The 13,172-nt window shown below is 49.6% G+C and overlaps 1 protein-coding gene across 1 annotated transcript in view; it reads right to left on the reverse strand.

The window, feature by feature from the left end:
* Nucleotides 1–4,296: 4,296 nt before the first annotated feature.
* Nucleotides 4,297–13,172, reverse strand: part of LOC141725790 (PHD finger protein 1-like) — a 45,274-nt gene continuing 36,398 nt past the window's right edge. The window contains 5 exon segments of the mRNA XM_074529816.1: nucleotides 4,297–4,550; nucleotides 4,621–4,702; nucleotides 11,585–11,645; nucleotides 12,474–12,615; nucleotides 12,706–12,814. Of these exon segments, the coding sequence (XP_074385917.1) occupies nucleotides 4,443–4,550; nucleotides 4,621–4,702; nucleotides 11,585–11,645; nucleotides 12,474–12,615; nucleotides 12,706–12,814 (502 nt within the window). The 3' untranslated portion in view covers nucleotides 4,297–4,442.

Here is a 13,172-nt window from a genome sequence, read left to right on the forward strand (position 1 = left end):
CAAAATTTGGGGGGAATTAAGGGGAGGGGGACCCCAAAATTTTGGGGTGTCTGAACGGGGGGGACCCCAAAATCTGGGGGGAATTAAGGGGGGGACCCCAAAATTTGAGGGAGTGCGACCCCCAAAATTTGGGGTGCAAAAGAGGAACCCCCAAAATTTGGGGCGGATTTAAGGGGGACCCCAAAATTTGGGGAAAATTAAGGTGGAGGAACCCCGAAATTTGGGGAGGTTCAATGGGGGGACCCCAAAACTTGGGAAGATTTAAGGGGGGGAACCCCAAAATTTGGGGAGGTTCAATGGGGGGGACCCCCAAATTTGAGATGGTGGGACCCCAAAATTGGGGTGCAAAAAGGGAACCCCCAAAATTTGGGGAGGTTCAATGGGGGGACCCCAAAATCTGTGGGAGAGTTAATGGGGGAACCCCAAAATTTGGGAAGATTTAAGGAGGGGACCCCAAATTTTGGGGGGATCTCAACGGGGGGACCCCAAAATTTGGGGGGGATTTAAGGGAGAAACCCCCAAAATTTGGGTGGGGATGAAATGGGGGGGGGGGACCCCAAAATTGGAGCCCAGAATTTGGGGGAACCCCAAAATTTGGGGAGATTAAAGGAGGGAAAAACCCAAAATTTGAGGGGAATTAAGGGGGGAACCCCAAAATCGGGGGGAGGAACCCCGAAATTTGGAGGGGATAACCCCAAAATTTAGGGGGAATTTAAGGGGGGGACCCCAAAATTTGAGGGGGGTGAGAGCCCAAAATTGGGGTGCAAGAGGGGAAACCCCAAAATTTGGGGAGAATCAAGGGAGGAACCCCAAAATTTTGAGCGGGAAATTAATGGGGAACCCCAAAATTGGAGTGGGTGAGACCCCAAAATTGGGGTGCAAAAAGGGAAACAGTGAAGTTTGGGGGAATGAAATGGAGGTGAACCCCAAAATTTGGATGGGAATTAAGGGGAGACCCCAAATTTGGGGGGAGATCAAAGAGGGGAACCCCCAAAATTTGGGCGGGAATTAAATGGGGGGGACCCCAAAATTGGGGGGAGGTTAAAGGGGGGAACCCCCAAAATTTGGAGGGAATAAAGGACAGGACCCCAAAATCTGGAAAGATTTGAGGGGGGGAACCCCAAATTTGTGGAGCATTAAATGGGGGAGGACCCCAAAATTGGGATGTAAAAAGGGGACCCCAAAATTTTGGGGGAACGAAATGGAGGACCCCAAAATGGAAGCGGGGGGAAAGGAGGGGAACCCCAAAATTTGGGGGGGATTTAAGGGGAGACCCCAAAATTTGGGGAGGTCAGAGGGGAACAAACCCAAAATTTGGGGGGATTCAAGGGGGGGGACCCCAAAATTTGGGGGGAAAAGTGCGGGAACCCCAAAATTTGGGGGGGGGAGGGACGTCTCTAAAATTAAGGGGGGGGACCCCAAAATTTGGGGCGGAGAGACCCCAAAATTGGGGGTGGTGGGGAAGGGCAGGAACCCCAAAAATTCGGGAGGTGACCCCAAAATCTGGGGGGGAAAACCCCAAAAATTTGGGGCAAAAAGTGGCGGGAACCCCAAAACTGGGGGGAACCCCAAAATTTGGGGAGCAAAAGACCCCAAAATTGGGAGGGAAAAAGGGCGGGAACCCCAAAATTCGGTGGGGAAACCCCAAAATTTGGAGGGCAAAATGGCGGGAACCCCAAAATTTGGGAGGTGACCCCAAAAGATTGGAGGGGGGGGACGAGGGAGAGACCCCAAAACTGGGGAGGGAATTCGGGGGGAGACCCCAAAATTTGGGGGGAAAAGGGTGGGAACCCCAAAATTTGGGGGGGGAGGGGCGTCTCTAAAATTGGGGGGGGGACACCCCAAAATTTGGGGCGTGGAGAGACCCCAAAATTGGGGGTGGTGGGGAAGGGCAGGAACCCCAAAAATTCGGGAGGTGACCCCAAAATCTGGGGGGGAAAACCCAAAAATTTGGGGCAAAAAGTGGCGAGAACCCCAAAACTGGGGGGAACCCCAAAATTTGGAGGCGATTCAGGGGGGGAACCCCCAAAGTTTGGGGAGCAAAAGATTCCAAAATTGGGGAGCAAAGGGCGGGAACCCCAAAATTTGGGAGGTGACCCCAAAATTTGGAGAGAAAACCCCAAAATTTGGAGGGGAAAAAAGGGCGAGAACCCCAAAATTTGTGGGGGAGGGGCGTCCCTAAAATTGGGGGGACCCCAAAATTTGGAGGCGATTCAGGGGGGGACAGTCCAAAATTTGGGGAGCAAAAGACCCCAAAATCTGGAGAGGGAACCCCAAAATTTGGAGGGGAAAAGGGCGAGAACCCCAAAATTTGGGCAAGAACCCCAAAATTCGGGAGAGAAGCCAAAAATTTCGGGGAGCAAAAGGGGCTGGAACCCCAAAATTTGGGAGGGGACCCCAAAATCTGGAGGGAATTTGGGGGGAAACCCAAACCCCAAAATTTGTGGGGGCGGGGCCGCAGAATTTGGGGGGAGGGGCTTAAAGGAGGGGGAGGGGCATCCCTAAAATGGGGGGGACCCCAAAATTTGGGGGCGATTCAGGGGGGAAACCTCAAATTTGGGGCGGAAAACCCCAAAATTTCTGGGGGAGGGGCTCCAGAATTTGGGGGAGGGGCTTAAAGGTTGGGGGGACCCCAAAATTTGGGGGAGAACCCCAAAAATGAGCCAGAGCCGCTGCCGGAGCCGTTTATTGGGGGAGGAAGTGAAGCCACGCCTACAAAGGCCACGCCCATTCAGGCCACGCCCACCCCGACCCCACCCGGAAATGGGGAATTACCGAAATTTCACCCCAAATTTGGGGTTCGGGGGGTGGGGGAGGGGCCCGCAAATTTTGGGGGGCGGGGCTTGAGGTGGCCACGCCCCCTCCCGAGGCCCCGCCCCCTCCTCAGGCTGCCCTAAAGTGCCAAAAATGAAAAATTTTCCACCCAAAATTTTGGGGGTTTTTGGGATTGGGACCCCGAAATTTTGGGATGGGGATCCCTAAAAATATGGGGGCGTGGTCAGAGGTAGCCACGCCCCCTCCAGGCCACGCCCCTTCTCTAATTCCCACTTAAATAATCTCTAAAGCGACAAAAATAAAGATTTTAGCCCAAAATTTTGGGGATTTTGGGGCTGGGACCCCCAAAAATTTTGGGGTGGGGTCGTCTAAAATATGGGGGCGTGGTCAAGTGAGGCCACGCCTCCTCCAGGCCACGCCCCTCTTCCATTTAAATCTCCTCTAAAGTGACAAAAATAAATATTTTTATTCCAAATTTTCGATATTTTTGGGGCTGGGACCCCCAAAAATTTTCGGGTGGGATCCTCCAAAAATTTGGGGCGTGGTCAGAGGTGGCCACGCCCCCTCCAGGCCACGCCCCTCCTCTTATTCTCCCATAAATCTCCTCTAAAGTGCCAAAAATAAAGATTTTAGCCCAAAATTTTTTGTGTTTGGAGCAGGGACCCCTAAAATTTTGGGGGGTGGAGTCTCCTAAAATTTGGGGGCGTGGCCAAATGTAACCACGCCCCTTTCAGGCCACGCCCCTCCTCTTTTTTCCCCATTAAATACTCTCTAAAGTGGCAAAAATAAAGATTTTAGCCCAAAATTTTGGGGGGTTTTGAGGCTGGGACCCCAAAATTTTGGGCTGGTGTTCCTTAATAATTGGGGGCGTGGTCAGATGTGGCCACGCCCCCTCCAGGCCACGCCCCTTCTCTTATTCTCCCATCAAATCTCCCCTAAAAGTGCCACAAATATCGATTTTCCACCCAAAATTTTGGGATTTTGGGACTGGGATCCCAACATCTTTGGGGTGGAGTCCCTAAAATTTGGGGGCGTGGTCACAGGAGGCCACGCCCCCTGCTGCAGTTCTCTCCCACTCCAATCTCCCCTAAAGTGCCACAAATGTCGATTTTCCACCCAAATTTTGGGGTTTTTGGGGCTTGGACCCCAAAATGTTTTGGCAGGAAGGGCCCCTAAAATTGGGGGCGTGGCCAGATGTAGCCACGCCCCCCTCGAGGCCACGCCCCTCCTCTTATTCTCCCATTAAATCTCCTCTAAAGCGACAAAAATAAAGATTTTCCACCCAAAACTTTGGGGTTTCTTTGGGCTGGGACCCCAAAAAATTTGGGGGGTGGAGTCCCCTAAATGTGGGGGCGTGGTCAGAGGAGGCCACGCCCCCTCCCGCAGCCTCTCTCCACCCTAAATCTCCCCTAAAGTGCCAAAAATAAAGATTTTTGTCCCAAAATTTGGGGGGTTTTTGGGGCTCAGACCCTCAAACTTTTGGGGCTGCGTCCCCTAAGAATTGGGGGCGTGGTCAGAGGAGGCCACGCCCCCTCCCGCAGCCTCTCTCCCATCAATCTCCCCTAAAGTGCCACGAGTGTCCATTTCCCACCCAGAATTTTGGGGATTTTTGGGTTGGGACCCCCACATTTCGGAAGGGGGCGTGTCCCGAACTCGGGTGGGCGTGGTCAGAGCGCGGCCCCGCCCCCCCACTCCAGCAGGTACTGCACGGTCCCGTCCAGCGTCACCCGGCGCGCCAGCACCCGGGGGGGCGGGGCCTCGGCGGGGGGCGGGGCCTCGGCGGGGGGCGGGGCCTGGCCTGGGGACGGGGATTGGCCGGGGGCGGGGCCTCGGCAGGGGCGGGGCCTGGCCTGGGGACGGGGATTGGCCGGGGGGCGTGGCCTGGACGGGGGGCGTGGCCTCGGGGTCCGGGTCCGGCGTGGGAGAGCTGGGGAGGGGAGAAACCAGTAAGGACCAGTATGGACCAGTACGGACTAGGATAAACCAGTATGGACTGGGATAAACCAGTACGGACCAGTACAGACCAGTAAGGACCAGTATGGACTGGGATAAACCAGTATGGACCAGTATGGAGCAGTATAAACCAGTACGGACCAGTACGGACCAGTACGGACTGGGATAAACCAGTATAAACCAGTAAGGACCAGTACAGACCAGTACGGACCAGTATAAACCAGTAAGGACCAGTATGGACTGGGATAAACCAGTAAGGACTGGTATAGACTGGGATAAACCAGTATAAACCAGTATAAAACAGTAAGGACCAGTATGGACTGGATAAACCAGTACGGACCAGTACGGACCAGTACGGACTGGGATAAACCAGTATAAACCAGTAAGGACCAGTATGGACTGGGATAAACCAGTACGGACCAGTAAGGACCAGTATGGACTGGATAAACCAGTATAAACCAGTAAGAACCAGTAAGGACCAGTACAAACCAGTATGGACCAGTAAGGACCAGTATGGACTGGGATAAACCAGTATAAACCAGTAAGGACCAGTATGGACCAGTATAAATCAGTAAGGACTGGTATGGACCGGTATAAACCAGTATGGCCTGGGATAAACCAGTATAAACCAGTATGCCCCAGTCCAGAGCAGCTGGGCCCGCTGTGGACCCCTCCCAGTCCATCCCAGTGCTCCCAGTTTGGCCCCAGCCCAAACCAGTTTGAGCATCCAGCCCAAACCAGTCCATCCCAGTTTGTCCCAGCCCCTCCCAGTTCCCCCCAGTCCATCCCAGTTTGTCCCAGTTCATTCCCAGTTTGATCCCAGTCCATCCCAGTCCATCCCAGTCCCTCCCAGTTTGATCCCAGTCCATCCCAGCCCCTCCCAGTCCCTCCCAGTTTGTCCCCCCAGTCCCGCCTGGGCTGCAGGACCCGAACCCGCCGGGTGGGGGCGCTGGGGAGACCCGAAACCCCAAATTCCTGAAAATCCCCCAAAAACTCCAAATCCCCCAAAAACCCCAAAATCCACCCAAAACCCCCAAAATCCACCCAAAAAATCCTCCCAAATCCCCCAAATCCCAAAAATTCACCCAAAACCACCAAATCCACCTCAAAAACCTCAAATCCCCCAAACATCCCAAAAATCTCCCCCAAATCCCCCAAATCCCCCAAATTACCCCAAACCCCCAAAGACACCCAAAATCCCCCAAATCCGCCCCAAATCCCCAAATTACCCCAAAATCCCCAAATCCGCCCAAATGCCCCAAAAACTCCCAAATCCACCAAAAATTCCTTCCAAATACTCCCAAATCCACCCCAAACCCAAAAATTCACCCAAGAACCCCCAAATCCACCCAAAACACCCCAAAACCCCACAGCAACCCCAAATCCACCAAAACCCCAAAATCCACCCTAAAAACCAAATCCCCCAAATCCTCCCAAACCCCAAAAATTCACCCCAAAAACCCCCAAAATCCACCCAATCCCCCCCAAAACCCCAAACCCACCCAAAATCTGCTCAAAAACCCCCAAAAACCCCAAACCCACCCGAAATCCCCCTCAGAAAAACCAAATCCCCCAAAAACCCCAAACCCACCCAAAATCCCCCCAAAAACCAAATCCCCCCCCAAAATCCCAAAATTCCTCCTAAATCCCCCAAAATCCCCCAAATTCCCCAAATCTCCCCCAAATTCCCAGAAATTCTCACCCAAATTCTCCAAAACTCCCCAAAATTTCCCCCAAATTCCCCAAAACCCAACCCGGGACCCCCCAAATTCTCCCAAAATCCCCAAATCCCCCCAAATCCCCAAGAATTTCCCACAAAATGGCCCCAAAATCCTCCAAAAAATTCCCCAAAAATCCCCAAAATCTTCCTTAAATGCCCCCAATTTCCCCTCAAAACCCCAAATTCCCAAATCCCCGAAATTCCCCCAAAATCCCCCCCAAAATCCCCCTTAACCCCAAAGCCCCCCAAAATTCCCAAATCCCCCTAAAATGCCCCAACCTCGCCCAAAATCCCCAAAATTCTCCCTAAAAATCCCCAGAATTTCCCCCAAAATCCCCAAAACCCAACCCGGGACCCCCCGAATTTCCCCAAATGTTCCCCAAAATCCCAATTATTTCCCACAAAATGGCCCCAAATCCTCAAAACCCCCCAAAATCCCCCCAAAATCTTCCTTAAAATGTCCCAAATTTCCCCCCAAAAAATTCCCCAAAAAATTCCCCAAAATTCCCCCCAAAACTCCAAATTCCCCAAACCCCAAAATTCACCAAATCCCCCCCAAATCCGCTCCAAGTTCCCCCAATTCCCCCAAAATTCCCCCAAAATGCTCCCGAACCCCCAGGAAACCCCAAATTCCCCAAATTCCCCAAAACCCAACTCGGGACCCCCCAAATTCTCCCAAAATCCCCAAATCCCCCCAAAATCCAAGAATTTCCCACAAAATGGCGCCAAAATCCTCAAAAAAATCCCCCCAAAATCTTCCTTAAATCCCCCAATTTCCCTCAAAACCCCAAAATTCCAAAAAACCCAAAATCCCCCCCCAATTTGCCCCAAAACGGTGAAAATCCCCTCAAAAATCCCCCAAAATTCCAATTAAGCTGCCCAAATTCCCCAAAATTTTCCCAAAATCCCCAGAATTTCCTTAAAAATCCCCCAAATTCCCCCCAAATCCTCCTCAAATGCCCAAAATTTTCCCAAAATCCAAAATTCCCCCAAAATCTCCAAAATCCTCCTTGAAGGATGAGAATTTCCACCAAAAATTCCCCAAAAAATCCAAGAATTTCTCACAAAATGGCCCCAAAACCTCCAAATTTCCCAATTCCCCCCAAAACCTCCCTGAAAATCCCCAAAAATTCTCCCCAAAATCCCAAACATCCCCAAAACCCCAAAATTGCCCCAAAATTTCCCCAAATTCCCCCAGAATTTCCCCCAAAATCCCCAAAATTCCCCAAATTTCCCCCAATCCCAACGAATTCCCACAAAATGGCCCCAAAATCCCAAAATTCCCCCCAAAATTGCCCCCAAAAATCCCTAAAAAAATCCCCAATAAATCCCCAATAAATCCCTAAAAAATCCCCAAAATCCCCAATAAATTCCCTATAAATCTTAAAAAAATCCCCAAAATCCCCCAAAAATCCCCAAAATTCCCCCAAAATCCCCCTAAAACCCCCCCAAAATTCCCAAATCCCCCTACAATGCCCCAAACTCCCCCGGAATTCCTCCCCAAAATTCCCAAAATCCCAAGAATTTCCCACCAAACTCCCCCAAAATCCCCCAAAATTCTCCCCAAAAATCCCCAGAATTTCCCCCAAAATTCCCCAAAACCCAACCCGGGACCCCCCGAATTTCCCCAAAATGTTCCCCAATTCCCCCAAATTCCCAAAATCCCCCAAAATCCCTAGAATTTCCTCAAAAAATCCCAAAATTTCCCCCAAAATCCCCAAATCCCCTAAAACCACCTCAAATCCGCGAAAATTCCCAAATCCGCCCCAAAAATCCCCCCAAATTCTCCCCGAAATGTCCCCCAAAATGCCAAAATTCCCCCAAAACCCCAAATTTCCCTAAAATTCCCAAAAATCACCAAAATTTCCCCAAATTTTCCCCAAAATCCCAAAATTCCCCCCAAAATCCCCAAATCCCCCCCAAAATCCCCCTTAAACCCCCAAAATTCCCCCCCAAAATCCCCCAAATTCCCCAAATCTCCCCCAAATCCCCCCAAATTCCCAAGAATTTCCCCCAAAATTGCCCAACCACCCCAAAATTCGCCCCAAACTGTCCCCCAAAATCCTAAATAAATCCTTCAAAATTCCCCAAAAAATCCCCCCCAAAATTCCCCCAAATCCACCAAAAATCCCCCAAAAATCCCAAAAAAATCCCCCAATAAATCCCCAAAAATCCCCAAAAAATCCCCAAAAAATCCTCAAAAAATCCCGAATAAATCCCCAAAAATTCCCCCCAAAATCCTCAACAAATCCCCAAAAATCCCCAAAAAAACCCCAAAATAGCCCAAAACCGCCAAAATTACCCAAATCCCCCAAAATCCCCAATAAATCCCCAATAAATCCCCAAAAAATCCCCAATAAATCTCCAATAAATCCCCCAATAAATCCCCAATAAATCCCAATAAATCCCAAAAAAAATCCCCAATAAATCCCCAAAAAATCCCCAATAAATCCCCAATAAATCCCCAATAAATCCCCAATAAATCCCCAAAAAATCCCCAATAAATCTCCAATAAATCCCCAATAGATTCCAAAAAAATCCCAATAAATCCCCAATAAATCCCCAATAAATCCCAAAAAAATCCCCCAATAAATCCCCAATAAATCCCAATAAATCCCAATAAATCCCAAAAAAAATCCCCAATAAATCCCCAATAAATCCCCAATAAATCCCCAATAAATCCCCAAAAAATCCCCAATAAATCCCCAATAAATCCCCAATAAATCCCCAATAAATCCCCAATAAATCCCCCAAAAATCCCCAATAAATCCCCAATAAACCCCCAAAAAATCCCAAAAAATCCCCAATAAATCCCCAATAAATCCCCAAAAAATCCCCAATAAATCCCCAATAAATCCCCAATAAATCCCCCAATAAATCCCAATAAATCCCCAAAAAATCCCCAATAAATCCCCAATAAATCCCCAATAAATCCCAATAAATCCCCAATAAATCTCCAATAAATCCCCCAATAAATCCCCCAAAAATCCCCAATAAATCCCCAATAAACCCCCAAAAAATCCCAAAAAATCCCCAATAAATCCCCAATAAATCCCCAAAAAATCCCAAAAAAATCCCCAATAAATCCCCAATAAATCCCAATAAATCCCCAATAAATCTCCAATAAATCCCCAAAAATCCCCAATAAATCCCAAAAAAAAATCCCCAAAAAATCCCCAATAAATCCCCGATAAATCCCCAATAAATCCCCAATAAATCCCCAAAAAAATCCCCAAAAAATCCCAAAAAATCCCCGAAAACCCCCCAAAATCCCCAAAAAATCCCCAATAAATCCCAAAAAAATCCCCAAAAAATCCCCAATAAATCCCCAATAAATCCCAAAAAATCCCCAATAAATCCCCAATAAATCCCCAATAAATCCCAAAAAATCCCCAATAAATCCCCAATAAATCCCCAATAAATCCCAATAAATCCCCAATAAATCCCCAATAAATCCCAAAAAATCCCCAATAAATCCCCAATAAATCCCCAATAAATCCCAATAAATCCCCAATAAATCCCCAATAAATCCCCCAATAAATCCCCGATAAATCCCCGATAAATCCCCAATAAATCCCAAATAAATCCCAAAAAAATCCCCAAAAATCCCCAATAAATCCCAAAAAAATCCCCAATAAATCCCCAAAAATTCCCAATAAATCCCAATAAATCCCCACTAAATCCCCAATAAATCCCAATAAATCTCCAAAAATCCCAAAAAAAATCCCCAATAAATCCCCAATAAATCCCCAATAAATTCCAATAACTCCCCAATAAATCCCAATAAATCCCCAAAAAATCCCTAATAAATCCCCAAAAATCCATAAAAAAATCCCAAAAAATCCCCAATAAATCCCAATAAATCCCCAATAAATCCCCAAAAAATCCCAAAAAAATCCCAAATAAATCCCCAATAAATCCCCAATAAATCCCCCAAAAATCCCCAAAAAATCCCAATAGAATCCCCAATAATTCCCCAATAAATCCCAATAAATCCCAATAAATCTCAAACCTCACCTGGGCCCCGGCCGGCCTGGGGGCGCCGGAAGTTGTAGCAGCCGCCGGGGGGGGCCTGGGGGGACCCCAAATTATTGGGAGGGATTTGGGATTTTTGGGATATTTTGGGATTTTTTGGGGTTTTTTTAGGAGGGGTTTGGGGATTTTTGGGGATTTTTTTGGGGATATTTTGGGTTTTTAAGGGGGGGGTTTTTGGAGGTTTTTGGGGGAATTTTTGGGGTTTTTTAGGGGATTTTCAGGGATTTTTTTGGGGATTTTTTAGGGGTTTTTTGGGGGTTTTTTTTGGGGGGGGTTGGGGGATTTTGAGGATTTTTTAGGGGGATTTTTGGGGGATTTTTTTGGATTTTCAGGTGGGATTTTTGAGGATTTTGGGGATTTTTAGGGGGGTTTTGTGGTTTTTGGGGGGATTTTTTGGGTTTTTTATGGTTGGGTTTGGGGGATTTTTGGGGTTTTTTTTAGGGGGATTTTTGGAGGGTTTTGGGGTTTTTGGTAAATTTTTTGTTTTTTTTAAGGGGATTTTGAGGGATTTCTGGGGTTTTGTGGGGGATTTTTTGGGTTTTTTGGGGGGGGTTGGGGGTTTTTTGGGGGATTTTTGGGGGTTTTTTTTAGAAGGGTTTTGGAAGACTTGTGGGGAATTTTTTGGGGATTTTTAGAAGGATTTTCTGGGATTTTTTGGGGTTTTTTAGGGAGGGTTGGAGGAATTTTGGGGATTTTTGGGGGGGTTTGGGGATTTTTTGGATTTTTTTAGGGGGGATTTTGGGGGGATATTTTTTGTTTTTAAGGGGGATTTTCAGGGGATTTCTGGGGTTTTTGGGGAGGTTTTTTGGATTTTTTTAGGGGGTGTTTGTGGGATTTTTGGGGGATTTTTGATTTTTTAACGGGGGGTTTTCGGGATATTTTTGGTATTTTCTGGGGATTTTTTGGGGCTATTTTGGGGATTTTTGGGGATTTTTTTGGGGATTTTTGGGATTTTTTGGGGATTTTGATGAGATTTTTGGGGGATTTTTGGGGATTTTTTGGGGGATTTTTCGGGGATTTTTTTGGGATTTTTGGGGTCTTTTGGGGGATATTTTTGGGATTTTTGGGGGATTTTTTGGGGATTTTTGGGGATTTTCTCACCTGGGCTCCGCGGGGGGCGTGGCTCCGCCTGGCTCCGCCCTGGCCCCGCCCTGCCCGGAGGCTGCGGGGGGGGGGGGGGAGGGGTTGGGGGGGACCCCAAAAACATTTGGGGACCCCCCGGTGGAATGGGGGAGGGGAGCCCCAAACCCGCGCAAAAATCCCCAAAATCCCCCAAATTACCCCAAAATCCGCCCGAATTCCCCAAATCCCCCCTTTAATCCCCCCAAAACCGCCAAAATCCCTCTCAGGACCCCCAAAATCCCCCAAATTCCCCCAAAAACTGCGAAAATCCCACCCAGAATCCCCCAAATCCACCCCAAATTCCCCAAAATGCCCCAAACCCCCCAAAATCTCCCCCAAATCCGCCAGAATTCCACTCGGGACCCCCCAAATCCCCCCAAAATTCCAGAGATCTCCCAAAATCTCCCAAAGGTCTCCAAAACCCCCTTAAATTCCCCTCCAAATACTCCCAAATGCCCCAAAAACCCCCCAGGACCCCCAAAATCCCCCAAATTTCCCAAATACCCCCAAAATCCCCCCCAAACCCCCAAAATCCCACCCGGGAACCCCCAAAATCTCCCCCAAATTCCCAAAACCTCCCCAAAATCTCCCCCAAAACCACTCCAAAATTCCCCAAAGTCCCCCCAAAACCCCCAAAATCTCCCCCAAATTCCCAAAACCCCCCCAAAACTCCCCCAAATCCCCCCAAAACCGCCAAAATCTCCCCCAAAACACCCCCAGAATTCCCAAAATCTCCCCCAAAACCCCCCCAAAATCCCCCAAACCCCCCCAAAACCGCCAAAATCCCCCCCCGGGACCCACCAAATCCCCCAAAAAATCCCCCAAAAATCCCAAATCCCCCCAAATTCCTCCCCATTCCTTCCCTCACCTGTCCCCCCCTGTCCCGCTGGGGGCGGGGTCAGAGTCCCGGCTGTGGGCGGGGCTTTTCCCGCTGTGGGTGGGGCCTGTCCGGCTGTGGGCAGGGCTTTTCCCGCTGTGGGCGGGGTCAGAGTCCCGGCTGTGGGCGGGGCCTGTCCCGCAGGGGGCGGGGTCTGTCCCGCAGGGGGCGGGGTCAGAGTCCCGGCTGTGGGCGGGGTCAGAGTCCCGGCTGTGGGCGGGGCTTTCCCCGCAGGGGCGGGGCCGGCCAGCCCGGGGGGCAGTGGGGGAGGGGCGCGGCTCTGCAGCCCGAACAGCCCCCGGCGCTTCTTCATCTCCCGGCCCGACACGAACCTGGAAATCGGGGGAAATCGGGATTTTGGGAAATTTGGGGGGGTCCTGAGGGGGTTTGAGGGGATATTGGTATAAAAAAAATTGGGATTTTTGGGAATTTTGGGGATTCCTGGGGGGGTTTTGGGGGGGATTTGGCGGGAAAAATCGGGATTTTGGGGGAATTTGGGGGGTCCTGGGGGATTTGGGGCGGTTTTGGGGGGTCCTGAGGGGTTTTTGGGTGTTTGAAGCCCCCGGCGCTTCTTCATCTCCCGGCCCGACACGAACCTGGGGAATTGGGGGGAAATCGGGATTTTGGGATTTTTAGGGGGTCCCAGGGGCATTTCGGATCCAGGGGGGGGATTTGAGGGGGATTTGGGGA

Source organism: Zonotrichia albicollis, chromosome 31, assembly GCF_047830755.1.
Source record: "Zonotrichia albicollis isolate bZonAlb1 chromosome 31, bZonAlb1.hap1, whole genome shotgun sequence".
Lineage (NCBI taxonomy): Eukaryota > Metazoa > Chordata > Aves > Passeriformes > Passerellidae > Zonotrichia > Zonotrichia albicollis.